This window comes from Lepisosteus oculatus, chromosome 2 (assembly GCF_040954835.1).
Source record: "Lepisosteus oculatus isolate fLepOcu1 chromosome 2, fLepOcu1.hap2, whole genome shotgun sequence".
Classification (NCBI taxonomy): Eukaryota; Metazoa; Chordata; class Actinopteri; order Semionotiformes; family Lepisosteidae; genus Lepisosteus; species Lepisosteus oculatus.
The window spans coordinates 42666164-42693281 of NC_090697.1; the positions used below are offsets into that span (position 1 = coordinate 42666164).

Here is a 27118-nt window from a genome sequence, read left to right on the forward strand (position 1 = left end):
ACATATAAGTAAAAATAATAATAATTGCTTACACTTATATAGCGCTTTTCTGGACACTCCACTCAAAACGCTTTACAGTTAATGGGTCTCCTCTCCACCACCACCAATGTGCAACATCCACCTGGATGATGCAACAGCAGCCATAGTGCGCCAGAACGCTCACCACACATCAGCGATCAGTGGGGAGGAGAGCAGAGTAATGGAGCCAATTCATAGAGGGGGATTATTAGGAGGCCATGATTGCTAAGGGCCAATGGAAAATGGAAATTTGGCCAGGATGCCGGGGTTACACCCCTACTCTTTTCGAGAAATGCCCTGGCATTTTTAATGACCACAGAGTCAGGACCTCGGTTTTAGGTCTCATCCGAAGGATGGCGGCTGTTTACAGAATAGTGTCCCCGTCACTTTACTGGGGCATTAGGACTCACACGGACCACAGGGTGAACGCACCCTGCTGGCCCCACTAACACCTCTTCCAGCAGCAACCTTAGTTTTTCCCAAGAGGTCTCCCATCCAGGTACATATATATACTTGTGTTCTGTGAGACTGGAAAGGAAACATGTTTGTTATTTGTTGTTTTGGTTGTTTTAAGTGCTTCACAATGCTTCACAATGACATCAGTGATCTCAGGGAACTTAAGTTTTTCCTCAAACACCTCAAACCCAGATATTTGTAACTGTGAACTATACCAACTGATTCACCATGGATGGTTGTGGGAATGCCAGTGCTTTGTTTGTTTTTTAGATCAACCATTATTCTGTTTTTGACACAATAATCTCAAGGTAAGAAGGATCACACCAGTTGACAAATTCATCCAGAATGGGTCCATGTGTTTGTCCAGGCTCTGAAAGAAGAGAAACAGCAAACCTGATACAATGATTTTCATAGTTGCTCTGACAGTCATCAGTATATAAAATGAAAAGGGGGAGAAAGAACGCACCCTTATGGTGGATTAGTAGAAGTACAGAGTCAGATACCAACACATTAATAAGTACATTTTGTGTACTTAGTCAGAAAACTAGGATTTAATTTGAACGGTGAAATCAGCGTTTCAACCAAAATATGTGACTGCATTGTATTAAAGGCTGATTAAATATCAGCAAATAGAAGGTGCCTAACGATAAATGCTTAATGATACATTTTTGCAAATCTAATCAAAACAACAAATAACAAACGTGTTTCCTTTCCAGTCTCACAGAACACATATATATATATATCATGTTGTTCATGTTTAATTCTAGAAAGTGTTAGTTTAACATGAAAAAACCTATTAACAATTCTAAATGTTGTTTTTTGTTTTCCTTGTTTGCACTGGGATATCTATCAGGGGGTTTTTGGACTAATTCCCCATTAGTATTTTCAAATACTGCATTCAAGAGGGATATACAGCGAGAAATAAATCTGTGCTCGATTTCCTTGACAAAATCACGAGAAATAGAAAAATACAGCCTCAGAGATGTTCCTCACATGGAAATGGCCTATTTTGACTGTTAGGTCACCTCTATTGTGTTGTAAACATTATATTTTTGCTTCCACAAGCGTGGTAATCCATAGAAATTCCTAAACCTCAACAGAAAAACAATCACAAGGATTTGCATGAAAATATACAATTCATACTAGAATGTGGATAATTTAGACATAAGGTGTATAACTCCCTCGTCGGTACGCAGTTTCACCCTACATTAAGATATATAAACGTTTAGCTAGGAATTATTTTATGCTACATCTTTTAAAATTGTATTTAAACACTTTGTGTTCTTAATCATAATTTATGTATGTCTGAGAGAATACAACAGCATAACTCCCCAACTTCTCCAGACTGCGCTTGGGGTAGGATTGTGACGCAGATAACTAGAAACTTCTCTCTAGAAATGGCCGATTACAGGGCGGAGGGGAGCTCCCTTTTCATTTTGGTAGTTAAAAAAACACTGCAGATCTGTTTAGCTTTCCCGAAGAACTGTTCTTTCTAGTTACTATTAAATTTGTCTCTAGAGAAAAAGGCAACACCTTGCGTTTTTATAATCAAAATTCTGTTAAAGACACGGAGAAAATAAGCTCATGGCTCTTTAAATAAAACTCCTCATGGGTTTAGTTTTAGTAACTTGACTCCGATCCTTTTCCACATCCTCCTCGTACATCCTGCATCCCCAATTCTCAGAGACCTGCGGATCTGCTGACGTGTCGGCCGGTTCTGCTCATGCTCGGGCAGTCGACTAGCAGTAGCTTGCCAGCATGGCTGCTGTCGTTGTGGATTTGTACCTCCTAGTGATACTTTTTATTGTAACGGGATCCGAAAAGGCAGTAGATAAAAGGTTTTCGGACATAAAGCGATGTAACGACGACGAATGTAGCAGTAAGTTTTGCCATTTTTTCTTTTCGCTTTCATACGACAGGACTGTGTCGATGCGTTGCTAGAAAAAAAAGATGCCCTGGCCAGCCGGCATCTGCTTTGACCTGTTGGCACTTCAGACGGAAAGCTCTCAGAGAGACCCAACACACACTGCCCTAGTGCAAGTTGAATATAAATATATTTTTTGTGATACGTATTTGTCAGGTGAATCACCGGTGACTTGTGATAACATTCTCTGCAATTTTACGTTTGGGAAGCATCTTAATGATACCCGCTGAATTATGTATGCATATATTTTTCTTACAGCCTATTGGAAAATTGTAACTTAAGCACGGTTCAGTGCAATTTTGTTAGAAAGGTCATTAATTCTTGTTAAAGGCGCTCTTGGTGTTAAGTATGATGAGGGGGAATTGCTGTATGCTTCAGTAGTAACGTACATGTCCTGAGCTCAGATTTTGACTTATGGGTAGAAAATACTGTTTTGTGGTTTTAACGCATTGGTTTGTGGTATATTGATATTACTAACGATGCAATGTTTTGGTTTATTATTGTATTTTTGTTGTCAGCATCAAAAATCCCTATAGAAATAAACAAAATATGGTCAATAATTTTAAAATGACTGGCACCGTTTCCAAACCTATCACTTTCACCGAGCAGGATACTCTGCGCAATTTCCATTGTTCGGGGTAAACATTCAGAATGACCAGATACCGTTGTTACCAAAAGGGCAGTGTTAAACGAGGATAGACTGGAATGTGACTAAATTGAATGGTTAATATTTTTGCTGCTTTTTCTCATGTTTCCTGCAGTCCTTTTGGCACAATCCACACTTAATCTATAGATAGAAAGTTCTAAGGATAGTCACGTTCCTTAGTCGCCAAATTGACATTATCACGACAGTATTTGTCAAAGTAATTGCTGCCATGTTACAGTAAATATAGGCAGAGAATAGCACTAGTTCTTAATCTGTGCACAACATTGCAGAGGTATTTTATCAATGCATGATGTTATTTTCTCTATGTCTCATATAAAAGCAGTTGACAGGCTTTGAACATAGTGTGGTAAGACAGAAATGTACACTAATTCTGAGAGTACTTGCTGAAAATCTGATTCTGTTTTGGTTTTGCAACTTATTGCCATTAATTCTTGAAGCCTCAGGCTAGTAGATTCAACATATACAAACAGGAGCATTAAGTTAATCTTGTTATATGATTTAGGCCTCTTAAGGTTTTTTTTGCTTATGTACAGTTATACAGTACCTAGTCAAAGATTCACTTTTTTCAGACTGCATTGTGTATTCCTTGTTACATATTTGTTGACTATAGCTCTCTGTTTTCCTGATTTCACTTTTAACTACTGTAAAATTCATTTATGGCTTCCTGTTCTTATCACTGGAAGAGTTGTCCCACCAGCTCAAATTACACTTAACCGAGTGTCTCCTGTGTTATGAATGATAAGACAGGAATCTATGTGTTAAACACTTTTCCGTACATATATTTAATCGTAATGGAGAGAATGCCTTTGATATTACTTCTATGCCTCGCACATTAGATTACTTTTTGTATACAACGGTTTCCCCCGTATAGTTTTTAATGTTTTATCTTAAGAACTTTGAAATTGGTATTAAAAAATGTCCCTTTTAATGCTACATGTATGTGTGCTCTAACACAAGGCTCTAACACTGTTTTGTGGGAGTTGTTTCTTGTATGGATAATTGTAGTCCTGCAAAACAATAGTGTTAACAAAACTGGAGCAAAGAGATTGATATGTTAAGCTCCATGTGTAACCTCCTCTGTGGAGTAAAACTAAAATAACATCACTTTCCTCTTTTTCCAGTGTTAATGTGTAGGGGGAAAGCAGCACAGGATTTCTATGGCCCAGACTGTCGGTTTTTGACTTTCAAAAAGGGAGAGACCATATACGTATACTATAAGCTCTCAGGAAAGAGGAACGATTTGTGGGCAGGAAGTGTGAGTAACTGCTTTTTACATACATATTTTATTCTCTTAATATTTAACTCTCAAATTTAAAATTTAATTTCTGTGTGCACATTATAGAACTGTGCTCCAGCGTGGGATGAATCCTCTTTGTTAATTCACTGGTACATCAGCAATAAATGACAATTATCTGGATCGAACATCCATTACAAATAGCATTGCTTAAATGTGAAAGTTTAAAGTAACTTTGTAACAAAAACATAATTTCATTAAGTTGTTCTTAAAGTGTACAGTACTTGACAAAGTCACAAAATATTCTAATTTTTTCCACTTACTCCTGTAAACGTAAGTCATTCTTATTAGCATATGCATTTTCAGCCAAAAAACAGCGGAGACACATTGCACACATTTTAAGGTTTATTTCATGTTTTGGACATGTCCGTGTTATGAGGGAATTTTTTTGTGACAATGATTCAGAACAGAAATAGAATATAGAAAACAAAGTAAATTAATCCTAAATATACAGCTTTACATAGTCTTTAGACAAATGCAGTTTTTCTTCTTTGGACAGATTTCAGTGCAATATCTTTTGTTAAATGCAGAGACCAAAATTATAAATGCATGATGGATAGACTTTACTTGATGGTTTTTAATTCTGAACTTAAATTTATAACAACATAACAAACATAACCTCACTTTATTAGCCCTATACAATTTCGTCATTAGGAATTCATCTTTTCGCATACCCTAGCTTGCTCTCCATGAGACACAGACACACAGACAGGCAGAGAAGCTTAGGATCAGAGCGCAGCGTCAGCCATTGTACAGCGCCCCAGGAGCAGTGGGGCCTGCTCAGGGGCCCAACGGAGTAGGATTCCTCTGCCGGCTGCGGGATTTGAACCGGCAACCTTCCAGCCACAGGCGCAGATCCTTATCCACATACAGCCAATGCTCCGCCCAGATTTGATTTAAGATTTGATTGATTTAAGTTAATCAATTTGAGTCATCCTTTAGCAATTGAATACAGATATGTTCACCCCCTCACATACTGTAGCTATCCAACTCTGGAAAGGTTTGAAATATTCCCTGTTTGCATAAACACAACATGATTCACACTAATTAGAAGGGGAATGTCTTTGGGGAATATATACAAGTAAACAATAAACATTGCTTTTTGTTGACACTGTATAGCAGGAGGGCCTTTAATAGCAGCATTTTTCTCAATGTAAAGTCAAATTTTATAAAGTACAGTGCAAGACACCAATATTAGAATCTGATTAGATAGAACAGACAATAGTTAAACATAAGCACACACTGAAGAGACTGTGACACTTAAGAAATTTATATTTTTAAAAAATATTTCTCTTTTGGTGCCGGGGTTCTCATTCTAGTATGTATTAACTGAAGTGGTTAGCATTCATATTCAGGCACTTATTTTAAAGGGATATTGCTTTCTTTGTAAAAGTGTTCCCCATTGCCCTAGAGAGTCATGGATTGTGTTAAAATCCAGCAAGAATGTGTTGTTGGCTTTAGTATACAAAAAACGTGCATAACATTTTAGATGTGTTTGTCTCAGGGGTTTTGTAGGCTCAGTGGCATGTGTTGCAGGGAGTTGATCTGTGATAAACTTTGTTAATTCATGTATCCATTTTCTAATCACTTTATCCAAACACACACACACACTCAGACCAGGGAGAGTTTTCCTAGAAGCCAACTAACCTACTAGCATGTAAGAGGAAACCAGTGCATACTTTGTTAATGTGTTGCCTATTTATCCTGAATATTTACCTGATTTTATTTTTATCTGTAGGTGGGTAGCAGATTTGGCTATTTCCCCAAGGACTTACTTGAAATAAATCACATATATAGTGTGAAAGAGCTAGAGATTCCCGCAGAGGTGAGTAAATTCTACTTTATTATTACACTTAATTGCTTGTCTTTGCGTGTTAACTTTAATTCCTAGTCTCTCAGAGAATATTGTAGCATGATGTTGCAGCTGTATAAAGAACTTCTTTATGCAGTTAAACAGTTTTCTGCAGCTTTTGCATGATAGTCTATTTACAATTTTACATTTAACCTGTCAGTTATAAAAGTGTACCTTCTTGTCAGCCAAAATTATCTGTTTTAAATATAGATGTATTTTATGTAGATTTGAAGAAAAATTCTCCATGCTTCATTTTATGATTCAGTCAGGTATGCTGTGTACATTCTACTAAGCTAAAAGTCTTTTACATATAAAGACAAAAGGTAAAAAAAATGTTTATACATTTTTTCTAAATAAAGGCCTCCTTACTTTTTCTGTTTTGTTTTCAGGAAACAGACTTTGTATGCTTTGATGGCCAGCTTGGCACATTTGACAGTTATGATGTTGATCAGCTCTTGGGTTCCTCTGTATTATTGACTGAAAATGACACTTCAGGTCAAGAAACGGCAGCAGCAGAAAAAGTGAACCAGGGTAGCAATGCTCAGAACCAGGTAGATAAGCAGGAAGATGATGTGCCGTCTCAAATATCTCCCGAGGAAAGTGATGACACTGAAAAAACAACTGATGATGAAATACATCTGCTGCACGATAATGGCGGTAGTGATGTTTTGGACAAAAAGAGTAACAAAGAGGAAGAGGGTGAAGAAAGAGAACTTGTTGATGTAAGATCGAAAGAAACCTCTCAGCTGATGTCTGAAAAACAAAATCAGATTCAGGACATACATACTCTGGAAGGTGACAGTGATGCTGAAACCACAGCTGAAACAACGAAGGATGACTTAGATCAAGATGAGAACATGGTGGCTTCACATGAAGACACAGCAGAGGACAACACAACCAAAGATAAAAGCCCTTCTCTGGGTGAAGACAAGCTTCTAGCCAAAGATGATGTGCCTGAAAAAAATGATAAAATTGATGTTTCGGAAGTCCAACCAGCTTCTAATTTGAAAACTACCATTGGGTCAACCTTTGATGCTGTTACCACAGATGATGAAAATACCCAGAAAGTAACCCCATTTTATGATGATTTTGAGAGTGAAGGGGAACTCTTAGGTACAGAGCAGGACGAGCCAAGTGAGGCTTCAGAAGTAACTCCTTTATTATCGTACTCTGAAGACAATGTTGAAGACACTTCTGAACAGGAAGGCGTTTCAGATTCTTCTAAATCAGAAGACAGACTTGGCTATAAAGCAGAGGAAATGACTCATGGTGAGCTGGGAGAGGTACTGAGAGAAGATCCAACAAAAGAAGAAATGAAAGAAAATAAAAGCATGTGGACATCATTGGGGGATACTGTCTTTGCCATTGTAAGTGGTGCTGATAGAACAAATCAGGTAACCAGTTTAGAGGACGAAGATGAGGAAGATGATTTTGAATTAGATGTGGCAGAGGGTAATGAGGATCCAAAAAGTGATACAATACCCCTTTTAGGCTCAGATGTACAGGTGGACCATGGAGAATTGCCTCATTCATCAGCAAAAGAAACTGTTAGTGATGAAATTATTCAGGAAATTCCAGATGATAAGGTTACTGATGAATATTTGTCCGTACAGAAAACAAAAGAAAGAGAAGGCTCTGACGATAACTATAAATTAAATCAGGAACTTGATTTGGTGGTTAATCAAAATGGCCATGCATCTAAATTGCCTTTTGAGTCAGATCAAGAAAGAAAACTTGAATATGAAAATATGCCAGAAACCCCAGGCAGACAACATGACAACCTAAAAGTCACTCTGGTGTCTGAAGTACAAGATGCGCCAATTGGTCAGGAGAGTGGGCTACATGTTGAAAAGATTAGTGATGAAACAATGAATGACTTGCCATCTGAAGAGTTTATGAACAAAGAAGCTGCCCAGGCTCCAAAACAACAAGAAGATATTAAAGTCCAGAGTTCAGAAGGAAATAAAAACTCTGATACAGTTTCATCAAATATGCATTCGCTCAGAAACAATCAAAGCATGGAAGGAGAAGAAAATGGAACACTTCAAGAAGCCATCTCTGAAAAGACTATTGTTCCAGAAGAACAGTCACATGATGAATTAACTGAAATTGTAGGAGGCAATCAGACAGATGAAGGCATTGATTCAAGAATATCAGCAAACAATACAGAAGAAGTTAAAAATGTCAGAGGGTTAGAAGAAGAGCCTGAACTGAAACTAGATTCAGATGTGGTAAACACTGAACAAACAGTTAAAGTTAATGAGGAGTTACCTGTATTGAAAGATACATTGGAGAAAGATTTTGAACATGGAGATCTTTTCTCCAGCAAGGCAGATGATTTTGAAGATGGAGATGAAGAAAATGAGGAAGAATTGCTTGAAGATGAAAATGCCATGTTTTCTTCATCTACAAAAATTGAGAATTTACCTACAGATGCTGATGAAGAAGAATTAGATACTTTGCCTGATGAAGACAAAAATGTTATTATAGAAGAGGGCACTAAGGAAACTCAAAATGATTCCAGTGATAAGGCTTTTGGAGAGCCCCAGCCATTAAGTAAAACTCATCTCGCAAACAACGAAACTGAAGCAGCAAACAATACAGATGTGAGCACAGAAAAGAAAAGGGTAACAGAAGAGCAAGAACATACTGATGTCAGAGAGACAAGTGTTGCCACACCAGGGAGAAGGCCCATTGAAGAAGATGAAGAATCTACAAATACAGAAGAAAAACATGCACCTTCACCTGAACATCTTACGGTAAATGACAATGACAACTTAGGCCAACAGGAAAAGAAAACTCTAAAGTTTAGTGAGGAGAAAGAACATGGTGACAGTATTACAGAGATTACTCTTCTTAAAGGTTACTTTGATGAGAAACGCATGGAGCGCATTAGCAAATTCTTGAGTCCTCAGCATATTCTTCGAGTGGAGGCCATGTTCAATTACTTGGATCAGGAGCTGAAGAAGGCCAGGCAGACATTTGAGACCATAGAGGATATTGAAAAAGCTTTAGACAGCACCTTGGAGTCTTCAGAGAACAGAATCCTGGATGAAATTGAGAGGATGTTGGATGCTCGGGAACTGAAGAATGCAGAGTTCATTCAAATGGATGGTAATATGCTTGATGAAGAAGCTGATGTTTTGGATGATTTCCAAGAGCTAGCTTTCCAGGTTCGACAGAAGTATTCAGCAGTGAGTGATAGTACTCCACTGATGTCAAGGAATAGTCTTTCCAAAGACCCTGCCTCTGAGGCGCAAAAAGGTAAAAGGTTATAGGTTGTTAGGTGTCTGTCCCTTCCAACCTCTGTTTTTATATTAAAATTTAAGAATTGGTTTTGAGTATTTGTGTGAGGAATTAGATACATTTAGTAACACAAAAATTGATACAGTTTTAATTCTATTGTATAGAAGTCTGTTCTATACAATATTCTTTGCATGAGATCTAGTGACTTAATAATATGATGCAAAAGTTGTGAAGTTGAAAGCTGCTATCTAATGTTGCATATTTACTTATATTTTGTCTTTAGGCGGGTAAATTAAATCTTAATTTGGAAAATTAGTTTATTGTACACTAACCTCCAGAATCCTAGAACTGTAAAATTGTTATCATGCTTAATAAGATTGTGTTTTCTTTTTGTACTGTGATGCTAAAGAAATTGCAGATAAACAGATCAACTGGAAACAGTATGACAAAAAAAAACAATATGTGGCCAATGTAGTTTGCGGTGCAAAGTGATTTTAGGTTTCTGAATACTTAAGTCCGGCATGACTATTTACATTGCACTTTGGTCTTCATAAACAGCATGTGTGTTTCAAATCTGAAATCACAGGCTTGGGCTTACATCTACCTATCATTTAGAATTGCAGTTGAGAATGTACATTTTTGGAAACAATTGAATCATCAAGTAGATCCTTACAAGTAACAATGTTTAATACTTTGTTGAGAGCTATCCCTTTAAGAAATTTCAGGACTTATATTCTAAATATATTTAACTATAATTTGTAAAAATGTGTATAGTAGTCCTACAGAGAGTATTGCTAATATGCTACAGGACATTCTAGTCCTCAAGATATTTGTTTGCAAATGCAAATAATGCTTTTTAAAATATAATTTGCCTAATACACTACTAATCTCCACGGGTTATTGACTGATTTTTTTTATACATAGAAAACACCTCTCAAGTAACTCTAAATCTGTCTGTGACTTCTGCACAATGTGCAAGCATGGATCAAATGCAAATTACTAGCTCTGTCAGGTGACTAAGATTACAGTGACATTCAGTGTAAGGTCTTAAAAACACTCTAGTCACATCACACTGTTTACGCAGAACCAATTTGTAAGTGTTTTAAGTGTGCTTGTTTAAAGTGCAACACAAGAACAAGACTGGATTTTTGTGGTCTGAGAATGTAAAGTTTCTTGTGTTCCTGTAAACCTGTGTTATCGTTAAGCATATGTTAAGTTGAGCAAGTGTTCAAAGAAAGCAATTTGTTAATATGTGGAACTGAAAGAGACAAACTGATTTTCCTTTTTTAAAATTCACAGAAAAACTGGACGTTTCAGATGTTCTTGCAGAAATTGACATGTTGACAAACAACCACACCAGCACTAGGGATGAGATTGAATTGCAAGAGAAGCCACTGAACCAACAAGAAGATAATGAGAGGCCTTTGTCAGAGAGGAGACACTCAAAGACCAGGTCGGATATTGGAGTTGAAGAAGATGGAGGTCACTTCAACAGAAACAAGGACAGCCATTTCATGGAAGATGTTGAAGAAATTCAAAAAGGCCCTCCAACTACTCTGGAAAATACTTTGGATATTGGCTTAGGTATTGATGTGGAGCATCCCTCTTCAGGTATTTTTTTTTACAAAACCATGCAGTAATTCAGCATAAAAGCACATCTTTTAAAGCTTGTATCAGCCACAAGAAAATATGGTATTTGTGTATTTATTCAGCTTTCATTGATGAACACTAAATTATACCTTATATTTTTGTTAACAATACATGTTGATTTGACAACCTTACATTTAAAATGGAGATTATTTTGGAATAATCCCTGTCTTTATGTGAATAGGTACATGTTTATTTTTGTAAGATCTGACTTTTTTGATACAACATTTTATTTTTTTGTCATGATTTAAATATTTTTAAATTTTCAGTTAAAGGCTTTTTTTGCCCTCATTTAAAGGTTTTTTGGAATCGCCTAAAACACCTGATTACTCTGAGGATGAAAAAGAAGTTGAGTCACAAAGTGTTCTGTCATTGCCAAGCATTGCTGAAATTGGGAAGTTTTTCACTTTGGCCAGGGAATATTTGGGAATATATACTGAAATTGTAAGTACATTAAATTACCTTCAAATATAACACATTCTTTTCCTTAAATATTGAAAAAGCATATGTAATATATAAACGTCCAGGATATTAACTCTATGTATATTTGAAAATGTAGACATAACTACCGGTCTTACAGTCATCTGTTTAACTTTTGGGTGTAGTTGCATAGTCAGTAAAGTGTATAATCTGCTGGATACAAAAGATAACCAGGTGATGTTTCATTTAAATTATTGAATTAAACGTCTCATGCTTGGTATTCCCATTAGCTGTATATGCCAGGGATATAGTTACATTTTATTTTGTTTCACATTAAGAGCAAAAAAAAAAGGTGAATACAGAAATCAAGGTGTTTGTGTTCGAAAAAACAAACATTTGTTGGCCGGCGAGCGTCGCTGTAACCTGAGCCTGGCTGTTCAATACTGGCTGTGACGTAGCGGGTCAGCGGGGTTCAGGGACTGTTGACGTGTTCCAGAGAGTGAAGTTCAGCCGCTCGAGGCACCGGGCTGAGAAGCCAGGAGATATTGGGCTGCGTTTTGCCTGCTTTTCAGGCTTCCCTAGCTTGCATTCACTCACGTCGGTTGACGGCATCATGGTGTTTATTTTCTGCCTCTGATGTGTAGATAGCATTTCATTCTGCAGTCTTGTTATTTCGGTTTTTTTTGCGTTATTACTCTCGTGTCAAGAGGCCTAAAGTGTTATCTATATGTTCATCGGCGACGTGATTAATGCAGAATTTGTACCAGATGAAGAGGCTGTAAGTTTGAAGTACTACTATATTCAGTCACAAGGCTCCTGTTATTATATTGAGCTGCTGAAATCACTAACGGAAAAGACTTGCAATTGCTGTGATCATTATGGCTGCGAAAAACGACGACGCTTCACCTGCTGCAGAAATTGAACAAGGAACAGTTTTTCATGTCTTGCTTACAAAGGCGGTTACCGATGTAAGTGTGCGATTTACTTAAAATGTTCTTTCTTAGTCTTTGAGCAAATAACTACATTTTGTAGTATTTTAGTGCCATATTGAAACGTTACCTATAGTTTTTAAATTACTTAATGATTTTGTAAGAGTGCAGTTACTTTAATGGGTTTTCTCACCTTATAGTATAAGTTATACGGACCCTTTTAAATCCATCTTTATGGATTGCTTCCCTGCTTGTAATAAAGACCGGTTTAGTGTTGTAATCTACTTTCATTTTCTCTAGCCCAGCGCTGTGAAGTGTGAACAGTAACAGGAAAAAAAGCACATGCTTTTATTTCCTACAGAGTGAAAAGTTGTGGCGATGCTTAAAATATTTGTGCGTTTGGTTGACTTCGGTAAAATGATCAATTGCTTAGCTTGCTGTTGTTGGGACTAAAAGTCTCTCATGCCTCAGTTAGTTCACTGGCTACGTAGCAGAACGGCCGTCTTGCTGTCTTTGACGCTTGGGGGAGTGTGTGTGTGATAGGAGGCTTTGTATGTGAAAGTTCAGTGGATGGTTGTGTACAAGGATGTAAGGTTCTGTAATGTCAGTAGTCTAGAGGAGGGATAATATCTGGCAGGCATTTTCAGGGAACTAAAATGCCATTCAGATTGGTTTGTGCAAGAAATTAAATTTTGGATTTTGCACTGAATTCCACAGTCTTAAATAGCTCTGTGTTTAAGATGTAAGGTTTACTTTTTAGATTATGGAATCCTGAAATATTGTTATAGCCCAGAGATTTAAGTGGTCCTAGTTCTGATATTGGCTAAATGCATCGACACAGGTTTAGTTTAAACTGGAGTGACTGAGGGGTCAGAAGTGCTAAGATGATATCCTTTGGCCAAGATTGTACAGGCTAGGCAACGTGACACTCACCACCTGCATAGTGGGGCTGTTTGCCAAGCACTGCTGAAATGCTCCACATGTTGCTTCCCTGCATGTAGATTTTGTGTGCCTCTAAGCTGGTAGCACTACAATCAACTCCTAAGCTCCATAAATCTTCTTGAACATTGCCCTCACTGTGCAGCACAAGAGAATAATACTCTTAATTGCAATTCCCTATGCATATGTGAACGCACATTCCTAGAGATAAGATAAGATAACCTGCAGTAGCAATCAAGAGTGTGGCACCCCGTCTTCTCAAAAGCATCCCTCTGAATCGTGTTTTAGCATTCCCATTTTTAATCTTCCATAGCGGTTAACTCGCACATTTTGAATGTGTTTTTGGTACATTGTATGTTTTGTTGTCATTGACAGTTTCTGTAGTACAAAAAAGCAGCGAAGGAGAAGTCTCTAAGTGTTCTCTTGTGCCTCGTTATATGTATTTTTCATCTAAAAGCAGATGTTTCATTGCTGTTTATTTCCAGTTCAAGAACATTTTTAAAAGAATCTTACCTGCTTTGATAACTGTGTGGTCTGAACACTAGGATGCTGTTTAACTTTTTTTTCTTCCTACTGTCCTAGTATCTCAGATTTTTTGGTTGTGAAGAGAGAAAAGAAAGCCTACTGATCACCAAAAGTATTAGCAAGGCTTTTTAATTATGCATCTTGTACTTTGTACCAGCTAGTTGAGGGGGTAACCAGGATGTCAATATTTTTTCAGCTGGTTGGTACCCTGCCTGAGGAATGGCAGCCGGGTCCCACTTTCTATGGGCTGCCGTGGCAACCAGTGATAGTAACGGCTATGGTGGGACTCCTCTCATTTCTGATTTTCTTCTGGCGGACACTGCTCGCGGTAAGTTAGAGGCCTGCAGTTGCAAACTTCTACGTGATGCAATGCTTTATTTGCATTGTGGAATAAGCTTAATGAGAAGATTTAGGTTGACACCCAGTCTGTGCTACAAGGTGACCTGCACGGCCATATAACTGGTCATTCCCAGTGGCAGAACTAAACAGGTCTGAAGAGTGATGAGACTGACTCGGGTAAAAGTGACTCTGCATCTCTGTGAGGCTCCCAGGATTCCCACAGGACTGTATCATGTATTATGTGTATATGTGGTTGAAGCTGTCCTACAGCAGCCACTTAAGATTGGCTCTTCACATTGAAGTATGGAACATGAAGAGAGACTGGCATTTATTTATGGCCTGTGTGATGCCATTTATGGCCCTCAAGAAAATAAAATGTGACGTGCTGCATTAAGAATTTTAGTTTTAAAGGTATAAATTTGATTTTAAGATGGTAAAAGATTGATGCAGAAGAAACGTATCTATGATTTTATATTGCTGCAATAATGTTTTTTTCCTTTTCCTTCTAGGTCAAGAGTAGAACGTATCTCCGTAAGTATTACTACTCTTACTGCATGGGGTTATAATGATAATAACAATGTGTGTTTCCATTTTTTAAATTAAGTAGTTCTTTCAAAATGTGCAATCTTCAATTTTCAGTGACTGAAAAGCAACTTGTGGAAAAAATAAAACAACTAATTGATGAAAAATCTGAAGCTCTTTCCAAAATATCGGAACTGAATAAGCTGGTAAGTGACACTTTGCATAGTACAATACAACATGACGTGTATAATTATTGTTGCTTAGGTTTACCCAAAGCCTAATGATGTTTTATTGTCTCTCCTCTTGTTTTATGGTGGCCCTTTCAGATTGAAGAGCGTGAACAGCAATTAAAAGTGTCAGAAAAATCAAAATCATCTGCTAAACGTGAGAATAAAGACCTCCAGGTGAGATTACATGGAAACATGTTCATGTGTGGATTTAAGTATATTAATTTGTCAACAAGTTTTTAATGTCCCTTTTCCGATAACAATAGCCGTGTGTTCCCGGATAAATGGATCTCAGGTGAAATATGCCATCAGGAGTTAAGATTTTTCTTATCTGTCACAGCAGTAGCTTTCTGACATCCTGTTTGTTGTGCTTCTTAAAAAGCTGAGAAGTGTCCCTTTTACAAGAAGATATTTAGACTTTTTTTTATTCAGAAACAGATAAAGTGCAACTCTTCAGATTTTTAGAAGATGATGGAGCTGTTGACAAAGGAAGTTGGTTATATTGCCGTGTTGTGCCAGTTAGTTGTTTTTTTTCTACAGCTGTTATCTACATGACTTTTAAAATGAAATCTGTTTATAATGCATGGGATTCAGCAGCTCCAACATTGGTTTTCAGCACTTTTGGACTTCAGTTCCAGTGGTGTTATACAGTTGCTCACATTATGGTTTATAACTTTTTTTTTAATTGTATGTTGTTTTAAAAAGGACACATTTAAGGAATTGCAGCGAGCAAATGAACTCATGAAGGAGAAGGTCAAAACTCTGAATAGGTCTGTAGAGGAAGAAAGGAAAAAGAATCGTCAGCAAGAAGAAATTGTAAGTTCTTCTAGCTTAAGGGTGTGCTTTCTTAGTCAGAACAAATAAGCCAGCTTTAAGTACCTTGCTTGCTACCCCAATAGTGCCAACTTTAAAGGTATAAATGTTAAAGGGTGCTACCTATGTATTTATCCGTTTATTTATGTGTCCCATACTGTTGTTGTGATTTCATGTACTTCATGTGATTTTATTTGAGTCTTGTTTTGTACTTCTACAGGAGAAGCCAAAGACAAATTTGCACAGTAGTGGACAACAGAGTATCTAATTATCAGTTCATTTTGTAGCTAATGCACATAATGCAGTGTTTAAACTGTACACAGAAATATAAGTGCGAGATCACTCTTTTGCACTCTTTTTTTCTCATCTACCTTTTACATTTTTTTTTAATTTAAGTAGGTTTCACTGTTTATGTGAACCTGTTAAAAATCAACAATTTAAGCTGCTCATGTGAAGGTCATAAAGCTGCTGAAGCTGCTGAAGGTCATAAAAATGTTTACAATGTGCAGCTCTTAGATAAAATAATCCTTGTTTTAATGTAACATAAGGACATAGAACTTAAACGTTGATATGATCATTTTGAAAGAAAAATATTTTTTTCAACAGATTACAGAAACACAGAAATCTGTTGACAAGTTTCAAAGTATAATTAAATCCAACAGAACTGAATTGTCAAAGGTATGTTTTGCACTTTGACCTCTTATTCATAACTCTTGCTCCTTTCTCACTTTACTGTATTAATGGTTGTTAATTTATTTAAAATAAGTTATTACTTTGAGGCATATTAAATAATAATTTTCCAAATCTTGATGTCGCTTACAATTTGTTTTTTATCCTATGACTACATACTATTAGATTTTTCTTACTGGAGCTCTGGACTCTGGACTGAAAGAAGGATACCATTTTGAATAGGTCCAATAAATATAAAAAAAATATTTCACTCAATGTACAAAAGTAGTGGGTGAATAATATTAAGAAAGTCGATGGAATAGTTATAGTGCACAAAACACAGTTTTTTAATTATCCTTTAATAAGATTTACACAATAATGTGCTATGTGGAAGTTCTAATTTAAATATATACTTTTCATTTGGTCTTAATTGCATTTGGAGATAATATCTCATTTCAGTGTAATTTTTTTTCAGGTGAAAAATAATTGTGCACTCATTATATTCCATAGGTGCAAGCCCTTGTTGAAGAGGCAAAATTAAGGGAGGAAGCTCTGAAGGCTGAACTGCAGTCCTTTGAGAAGGAAAACAACATATTGAAATCCAAGAAAAAAGCTGTAAGAAACTGCTGCACTGCTTTGGTTTCAGTAATTTAGTTAGAAATGGCTGGATAAGATCCTTGATCACTTTGCTGCAAGAAACCAAATTAACAATGGGAATATTCTTCTGTATCTAGAAATTAAAATGAAATGCATTAAATTTTGTCCTACAATAATTTTGATGGAGCTCTTTTGTGTGTGTCTTATAGCTACTGAAAGATGCTAAAGACTGGGAAGAAAAACACAGAGAACTAAGCGAGCAAATTAAAGTTTTTCAGAAGTCTCAGAAGGAACTGGAAGATACTGTTGTGCACAAAGAAAACGAAATTGAGGTAGGTCATTAACCTGTAACTAATTACTTGCCAGAAGTTAAATGGAATACTGTGAGGCAGGATTGAAAAGAGAGAAGAGGTAAGATTGATATGATCCCTGCTTTCCATGTCCAGGTTTTGTCTAACTGCATTGCTGAGCTGCAGCAGCTTGAGGCTGATGCCAAGTATGAGAGTGCAGACTTGCAGAAGGGAGATGCTATGATACTAGCCAATGGAGAAGCTCTGGGTAAGCGTTTTTCTTTGAAATATAAAGTGCTAGAAAAGTAGATCATACTTTCTGTATTACATTTAATTGGTTTGATTTTTTTAGATGTGTTTTGCCTTTGTAATTAACGCTCTCTGGAGGAAAAAGCAGAACTCTTCTGAGCTCAGTCTATCTTTAAATGTGCTTCATGATACTAAAACAGGTTCCCATTTCTGTCTGTTGAATCATAAACAGTCATTCTCTAAAACCTTTTTCCCATTGATGCTTTCAGACCAGAAGAATGACACAATAAAGAACCGAATAAAACAGATGATGGATGTTTCATGGGTAATTCTGGTTGATATTTCTTAACTGCATTTTCTACTATAGGTCTTAAAGAGTGGTTTTGTGTGATGTCTTTTAATGTCTTTAGTGTAATTTATTCTTTGTGAACTCTCCTTGGAGCAGTGTTTTAAGAAAAATACATTAGCTGTGTTATTTCTTATGAGGATAATGTAAACATGGCCCTATAATAAGAAATGCCTATGTATTTTCCTCTAAAAAGTCACATAGTGTATTGAAATATATGGTCATATATTTCAAAATGTTAGTGAACTGCAGGAATAGTTCGTTCTTATTTTTCTTTATATACAGGTGAAGACAACTCTTACCATAGTACAAGAAGAGAGAGACCATTACTTCACAAAACTCTTAGCTGAGGAGAAAGAGAGGCATGAACTAGAAGGTACCATTTTTTGCTTAGTGTGTTTAAAGTTAAATTCAAACTTTTTTCATCTTGAACAATTTCCTTAAAATATATTTTTTAATCGCTATTTTACTAACAACTGCTTTCCAATCATTTGTTCTGCAGAACAGATAAAGAAACTGGAGCACGATCAGGCTACCATGCTCAGTGAGAAGTGCCACCTGGAATCACAGTTCAAGACAATTCAGCAAAAACTTGAGATAATGAATGAGATGTACCAGCAGAAGGAGAATGCCCTTCAGCAGTGAGTGTCACGGAACACACTAGTGAAAGGGTTGTAATGTGTGTAAACCTGCTCTGTGCAGAATGGGAACAATGTCTGAACCAAGTTTGATATTAACTTGTTTTGTTACTAACAGTAGTTCTGACTTTTTAAAAATGATTGCTTTGATTCATTATCATTTAAAATCCTTAAGACTGAACTTGCATTTGGTCATATGGTATAATATACTCCTTATTAACTTTTAACAGTAAAAACTAAATATCATTCTGCAATAAATACATTAAATTCCAAGTCATTTTTCTTTAGAAAACTTTTCTGATTCATCTTCATATTTCATCGACAGAACACTAATAAGAAATCTTGCTGATAGCTTCCACAAAAAAGCATTACAATGAAAATAACCTAAAGTGCGGCATAAATATGAGTGCACTTCTTATTGGAAAGATCTTATGAGACATAAGGGCTGTGCAGTTGATAACCTTTCTGAGAAGGTGAAAAGTGTACAGGCCTTGGCAGGCCTTTAACCCTGGTGTTGGGCCTTGTGCTGCAGGAAACTGACGCAGGAGGAGTTTGAGCGGAGGGAGAAGGAGCAGAAGCTCTCGGAGGTGGATGGGAAGGCTCTGCAGGCTGAGGAGGAGTTAAAGACCTGTAAGCAGAGGATACAGGAGATCGAGGAAGAGCTGCAAAAAACAGAACGCTCCTACAAAAATCAGGTGTGAAATATATACAAACCTCTTTCAGAACATGGAGGAAAGCATTCCTCCTTTATTTTTGCAAACAGAAACATTAAAACTCTTATTATATGGTAAAAATCAGTTGATAAACTAATTTGTTTTTCTGTAGTTGGAAACTACACACATTTTAGTGCTTTATGTTAGCCATCAAGGAGGCCTGTCTTTCATTTAAAATCCTTAGTCTGCTATTTGTGATACTTAAAATAAATGTGCACTAGAAAGTACAAATTTCTATCAATTATGGCAGATTTTAGATGCTGCAAAATGGCGGGGGGAATAAAGCAATCATAGTGTACATTGCAGACTATTTGATTGTTGAGAGCAATAAAAATAATAAGACCAGCTACATTGTTAATATAGCTGTGGTTAAAAAGGCTGAGTTTCTATAGCTGCGAACATGACCTGTGCTTTGAATGAGACCCTACAAGAATATCATATACAAAACATCGGTGCCTACCTCCTTCATGAAACTAATCTTGCATACATTTGGAGACTTATAAAAATTGTGAGGATGACATGAATACTAATTGTCAGTCTTGTCAAAGAAAATTCAGTCTTTAATCAGGTTAGGAGACTGTCAAACAGATCTTTCACAGAGAAGGGGATTCCCCTAGCACTCAGTACATATGCTCGCTTAACTGAAGTTACACTTTTCCTTTTATATACATTAAATGTAGGCGAGACTTTAACATATCAAAGGAAACCCAAGGCACAGGACACTCACAGAAGTCTTTCAAATACAAACAAAACAGGACAAGAACATTCCATTTGGCATCCTGTAGTCTTTTTTTCTCACTGATAAATCACACAAGTGGGAAAAATTACAGGCTTTAGATGCAGAAAGACACCTGTCTTAGGTGCAAACAAAACCTCTCCCGTGCATAGTCACTGTCTGAAACTTTAAAAATGTGATCCAAAGTTTAGCTAGTTAAATTTTTATTATGGAGAGCTTTAGCTAACCAATTTCTTTTAAACTTTCCTAGATTGCATCTCATGAAAAGAAAGCACATGAAAATTGGGTAAGTGGCATAACATTTTTAATGAAACATCTAGAGAAATACATATTATGTACTGATCCTTTTACCTTTTCTTCATTTCAAACAGCTGAATGCACGATCGGCTGAAAGAGCTCTAGTGGAAGAGAAGAGAGAGACTGCAAACCTGAGGCAGAAGTAAGTTGAACCTGCAGTTTCATTCGCTTTAGGGATATTGATAGGCAGGTGAATCTTGTTTCTAAAAACAAAACTTTGCTGAATTATCTCACTCTTCTTGAGGTGTGACTTTCTAATGCTATACTTATGTGGGAATACCTTTCTTATAGATTGCTTGGAGATGGCAATTTTGTCAGGTACATTTAACAATCAGCCATACAGCCATTGCATTAGTTTGCCTCTGTGCATTCAAGGAGTCTGGAAATCATCTAAAGGTTAACTTCATATGAAAATTCATTGGCAATATTGATTCCTGGTATGCGTCAGAATGAGGGTGTGCTGTACTTCCCTTGTGAGGGGTGAGAGAAGTTGGAAGTGGGGGATTATTTTCATTTTCTTTCTGGTTTGAGGTAAAAAATATATATATTGAAAATAATTTTCCAGGCTTATTGAAGTTAATGAGAAGCTGGCTGAACTACAGAGACCATCTCTTATCAAACCAACACCTGGCCGTCCAGACAGGCAGTTGCCACCATTTCGGAAAGGTAAGCTTGTTACGGTTTAGGGTGTTACGGTTTTTCTGCTAAAGAGAAATTATTGGTCAGAGAAGATCCCGGCAAGCATTGACATTAGCTGACTTGGCTAGGACAAAAGTCTGTCTGGTCTGTATTTTTTTTTATTTCATTTGCTGCTTTGCGAACAAATGTATTTGCGAACCCCTCTAATTTGCTATAATTAGCACACCTGAGTTGTTGTCAACCTAACTGTAACCTAATATCTTTAATTTAAGGGCAGTGGTCAGGCTAATTTTAAATATTCACTCATTCTCCATGTCTCAGTCTAAATATTTGCATATTTCTAAGTGCCTACAGCTTGTAATTTGATGATCTTTTTTAAAGACCTTCTGAAAATCTAAATACACTATTATGTTTTATGTTCTGTAAGTGTCCATTACTGTTGTTGCTTGATCAAGCTCTTAACAGGTTTAATAGGCCAAACCTAATTTTTCTAAATCTATGTTGACTGTTTTCAAACATGTGATTTCCATATATATAATAATCTAGTTTACATTTATTCTAATTCTTTCCGTAACCTTACATCTAAGATGCAGAGCGCTGGATTTGATTATGGATTTAGGTTCCTGTCTTTGTCGAGTCTGCATGTTCTGTTTGCTTTTTGATAGACCTTTAGAGACCTCGCAGTCTTCAAATACATGCAGGTTAGGTTTGCAATTGGGCTAAATTCACCCTTTTCTGACATGGGAAGTGTTCCCACTACGACTAGCACTGTTTATGGGATAACCAGCCTTCTGAGTCAGCTTAAAACAAGCTAGGTTTATTCCATGCTGAAAAAAAGAAGAAAGAAAACGCGAAGTTTTGGCCGTGGAGCCTTCTTCAGCTGTAAGCAACCTAAAGAAGGCTCCACGACCAAAATGTTGTTTGCCGATGCAGCTACCCACCTGAATTAAAACAAGCTAGTGCTGGTTTACCCAAAGTGATCTTGGGAAATTAGACAAAAAGACTGAATGTTTTTCTGTGCATTTTATGAAACAGGTTAAAATTGCCAAAATAAGTTTCCCTGATCTTGCAGTTCCTTTGATGTTTGTCGTGTCATTTGTGATGTTTCAAGTAATGCATTTTTCTTAAAACAGGAGATTCTTTTGGTCCTTCCCCTGTGAGTGGAGGTGCCCCATCACCTCCTCCGATGTTTGAGGGTCCAGGACGCCCGCCCTCTGCTCCTCTGGGGCGAAGAGAGCCCTTTGGTAAGTCACAGCCCAGCCAAGCTGGCTGGTGAAATATGTAAAGGGTACCCCCTTGCCTCTCTAGATCGGACATATAGCTTGTTCCATGGTTTTACATTCATTTAGAAATGGATTAACTTGCAGGTAATTGTCTTTTTAACAGTTTATTTGATACATGCATCTAATGGGATTTTATTTCTTTGCCTAGGACCAGTTGATAGCCAGCTTGGCCCAAGAAGACCACCTTCAGAAACATTAGGACGATTTTCAGACCTTGGACACCCCCCTCCTTCACGACCTGGTACACCTTTTTATCTAGAGCCTGTTCTCACACCAGTATTTACATTTTAGAGTATGTCTAAGAACTTCTAACTTCATGATTATACTGATTGTTCTAGATGCTGCAGTTAGTGCACCGAGAACTTCGTCTCCTAGTGTTTTGGATGGATCGGTAAGTCAATGAATTTTTAATTTAAGAGAAGAGATTCTAGTCTGTTAAGAATCTGCAAAGTCCTTGGTTGTGTTCAAAAGCATAAATGTTTAACTATCCACTCTTTTAACAGCGCTCTCTAGAACTGACAAATGTTAGTTTTTCAAATTGAAAACAATGCAAAGGTTGAGTAATGCAGCTATAGGAGCATTCTGGTTTGTTAAATATCACCCTGCAACTCACAACTGGCAGCCCACTGAAGCTAAGCAGGTGTCAGTACCTGGATGGGAGATCTCCTGGGAAAAACTAAGGTTGCTGCTGGAAGAGGTGTTAGTGGGGCCAGCAGGGGGCGCTCACCCTGCGGTCTATGTGGGTCCTAATGCCCCAGTATAGTGATGGGGACACTATACTGTAAACAGGCGCCGTCCTTTGGATGAGATGTAAAACCAAGGTCCTGACTCTCTGTGGTCATTAAAAATCCCTGGGCGTAAAGAGTAGGGGTGTAACCCCGGCGTCCTGGCCAAAATTCTCATTGGCCCTTATCAATCATGGCCTCCTAATAATCCCCGTCTATGAATTGGCTTCATTACTCTGCTCTCCTCCCCACTGATACCTGACGTGTGTTGAGCGTTCTGGCGCACTATTGCTGCTGTCGCATCATCCGGGTGGATGCTGCACATTGGTGGTGGTTGAGGGGAGTCCCCATTACCTGTAAAGCGCTTTGAATGGAGTGTCCAGAAAAGTGCTATATAAATTTAAGCAATTATTATTATTAAATCATGGTGACCTATTTTGAATGAGAGGTCCTCAAAATCCTTTAACATTGGTTTAGGAGTGATGAAGTGTATTTCATCACATTTATCTAACTAGTACATTTACATAAGCAGATAATGTTTAACTCTTCCCAACCCAGCTTCTTTCAGTTTCTGTCAACTACTTGTTGTTTTATCGGGGAAGCAAATAAAAGTCAAAGTGTTATATAGTGAAATGTTTAGAATGTAAATCAAGGGATGTTACGTTACAATTGTGCAATGCACTTGTAAGAACTCATTTAGAATACTGAATAGAATTTTGGTCATCGTGTTGCAAAACAATTCTGGCATCAGTCCAGAGAAGAGCAACCAGGTTGTGATAAACTGGAAGAGTTTGAGAGAAACTGATTCAAGCATTGAAAATTCTCAGAGGCATGGACAATCCACTGTCAACTTACTGGATTTCTATAAAATCCACACTGAAACACAAACCAGAGGATGCAAGTGAAAAATATGTGGAAATGCATTTCAAATGAACAAACAGAAAGCATTTTTTTTTTTACACAAAGGGTTGTGTGAGTAATGAAATATGGGGGGGGAAAAAAACATCCAGATGATATCTTTGGAATCAGCTGGATATTAGCAACCAAACAAAGTTGACCGACCGTATGGTCTCATCTTGTTTGTAACCTTTTTCCCTTTTTGAACTCTGCACTAAAGCAGAATCCTCCTGTAGAGACTCAAGCCCTTCCCTCTTCCCTCCCTATTCCCGAGGTCTTAGAGCCTGTAAGTATAGAGTGCAGGACTGGGCTTATTCCCTGGATGTGCAGGTCTGCATGCTGCTTGCTGCTTATGGTGGGATTTTGCAATAGGAGGGTAACCAACATGCTTCTGGGTGACTGAACAACTCCTCAAGAACGGGGACCAGTTTCACAAAACCAATACTTCACGCTGTCAGCTATCAAGATGTCTTTCCATCTTTCTCTGGCTTATCTCAAGGGAAAAAAAATTACAATTTTGCAATGTTAAGTTTTGTCATGTGAAAGTTTTTCACTACCATTTTTAAGAGTTGAGTTAATTTAACTTTTCTTGATATTTCAGAGAGTGGAATACATCAAGAGGCACAAATGTTTTACTCTTTGAAGTAGAATAAATCCTAAGAGTTAAAAACTTTGTAGAAATGGTTAATGGGGTCTTTTAAACCACATTCTTATTTATGGGACAGATGTTTTAAGAATTATGGTTAATGAACTGGGGCCAACACGTTAATGTTTGGTGTTGCTAACTGATATGATACCACAAGTCATAAGAAGTTATCTTTCTAATCAGTGAATGAATTTGTGTTTTTGAGTTGTAAACATGTTAAATAATTTTTAGAAATTGCATGTGCATCTGGAATAAAGGATATCAAAAATTGAGATAATCACTCCCCATATAGTAAATGCAAAATATCTTAATGGTTAACAACTTGCTATCTAACATACGGTGGCTATGTTGCCTGATTGAATGTGCTTTGTAAACAGTTGAAGGCATTTGAGTGTCACGTCTTTTGGGTCTAGCAACCTGTTTCCTGACTTGATCTGTAAAGCTGGTTGTACGATTCTTTCTGCCATCACCAACAATGACCAGGTAGAAGAACTGTATTTTAGTGCATTGTTTGCAGCTCACATTAATGACAACAAATTTTCTCTTCTAGATGAACTCAAAATCCCAAGGTCCCCCATCATTTCCAGGAACCCCAATTATGAATTCACCAGCTTCTGGTGCTACACCTCCTGCTAAAGGGTTTGCTCCTCCATTAGTGGCTGGGCCATTCCCTCCTTCCCTCAATGGTCCTACCCCTCCTCCACTGTTGGGACCCCTGAATGGACACCCCCCAATGCCCTCCGCTGTACCTCCTCTGGCACCAGGCCCGCGATATGGACCGCCACATCCATCCAAAGGACCCTATGGCCCAAGGCCTTATGGAGCAGTTCCACCTCATAATGGTAAGATACCCTTAACTTCAGGCAAAGATTACAGTAGTGTTTGTATCTTTCCACTGTTGTGACATTATTCTCTGGACTCAGCTGTCAAATTGAAGCTCATCATTCCATAACAGACTATCCTTATTCTGAAGAGTGCCATTTCAGGAAGCTCTGGTTTCATATCTCCTATTTGGTAGTCTGGTGCTCACCTTTTGCCTTGATAGAATAACACATTTTCATTCCCATGCACAGTCCTGTGCATGCATCTGAGCTTCATTTCTGCATATGTGGGGAGTGAGTACTAGTACTTCTGTAAGGGGGTAATTTTAGAGAAGCAAGTTTAAATTTATACCAGTACCTTATGTTTAGGTGACCATTCAACTGTTTTTGTGCAATATATGCCAGGGACCTGTGCAATACATTTATATTTACATCTATATTTATATTCATATTGTGCAATATGACTTTTGTGTACTGTTCTGTTCTAGTTTGTTCTTTGTGTGTTCTGGACTAAGTAACTCTTATTTATTGCACTTCTCACTGTACTGATTATATTGTATTTTTGTTATTATTATTATTATTGTATCATTTGTTACACTGTGGCTGTGTTGTCTGTGTTAAGCTGCTGTTGCACTGCAGTTTCCCTCAGGGGATCAATAAAGTATCTATCTATTCCATTTCTCAAAATTGTGAATGTCAAAGAAATGTCCTTATTGACATTAATAAAGTACTTAATAAAGTATTATCTATCTATTATTGCATTGTATCCCCTTATATTAACACAACCAAGTACAAAGTCTGTAGCGGAATGTAATAGAATCAGTGAATCTGCATATTAATAATATAGAATGAAATATGAATTTTGCAATAAATGTAATTCCTTGTTTTCCTGCAGTCCGTGGTCCAGTACCGCCTCACAGAGACTACCCTCCCGGACCGCCGCCTCCTTTTGGGCCCAGAGACCTTCCCGCTGGATTTAGGGACCACCATTCAGCTCCACCACTGCCTCATGGCCACAGGGACTATCCCTTTCCTGCCAAAAACCTTCCTCCCGGAGGCATTCCACCACCTGGAGTTAGAGACTATCCAGGGCCCCCTCCTCCTGCCCACTTGGGGCCCCGAGACTTTCCTGCTGGGCCTCCCCCTGTGCCCAATATGGCACCCAGAGACTACCCTGGCCCAGGAGGGCCTGCACAGCAGGCTGCTCCCAGAGACACGTCCTCAACATTGCAGAACGAACCATAAACAGCACGCGCTAGCCTGGGGTGATACTATATTCACCTGCATAAATTGGACTTTTTTTAATCCTGCTGCTTCCCTCACAGTAAAAATTTGGTTGGTTAAAAAAATAAATAATTAGAAAACCAGTGTCTTGTCATATGATGTCTGGGACTAAATAAAATCATTTCAATAAGAAAACTGAGGGAGGCCCGCCAACGTGAAGAAACATATTGTGCAATATTACCCTTTTCAGTCTCTTCATTTTTTTTAGATCAGTGGTGTTCTTAAACGCTTTTGAACAATGCAGAGTTTTATTTGAAGTTTCCTGTGGAAATACTTGTTTAATTATAAACAAAAGTCCAAGTATTCAGTTTTAGCTCTTGAGTTCCACAAGTTCACATTGCATACACCTTGCATCCACCTAAAGCTTTTGCTTTATTAAAGGATGTAAAGGTAAGGTGTGTACAAAAAGGTCAGATGTATAACTTATTTTACTATATTCTTAGATTTATTAATAAAGTTAATAAAAACTA

General features: G+C 37.5%; 1 protein-coding gene across 3 annotated transcripts; it reads left to right on the forward strand.

Annotated features, from left to right (window-relative positions):
* Positions 1–2037: 2037 nt before the first annotated feature.
* On the forward strand, positions 2038–27118 carry mia3 (MIA SH3 domain ER export factor 3). 3 transcript variants are annotated; one of them, XM_015350687.2, is made up of 28 exons: positions 2038–2353; positions 4187–4320; positions 6098–6184; positions 6601–9475; positions 10757–11068; positions 11403–11548; positions 14114–14245; positions 14766–14787; positions 14896–14984; positions 15105–15182; positions 15711–15821; positions 16425–16496; positions 16998–17102; positions 17294–17416; positions 17531–17642; positions 17893–17948; positions 18255–18345; positions 18472–18610; positions 19140–19302; positions 20307–20342; positions 20428–20495; positions 20919–21019; positions 22126–22236; positions 22424–22516; positions 22614–22666; positions 24118–24183; positions 25094–25385; positions 26260–27118. In XM_015350687.2, the coding sequence occupies exons 1-28, from the start codon at positions 2233–2235 to the stop codon at positions 26607–26609; spliced, it is 6138 nt and encodes a 2045-aa protein (XP_015206173.2). In that variant the 5' UTR covers positions 2038–2232; the 3' UTR covers positions 26610–27118. The 3 variants fall into 3 exon arrangements, with proteins under 3 accessions (XP_015206173.2, XP_015206180.2, XP_015206187.2); XM_015350694.2 differs by having other exon boundaries at positions 24121–24183; XM_015350701.2 differs by lacking the exon at positions 24118–24183 and having other exon boundaries at positions 2040–2353.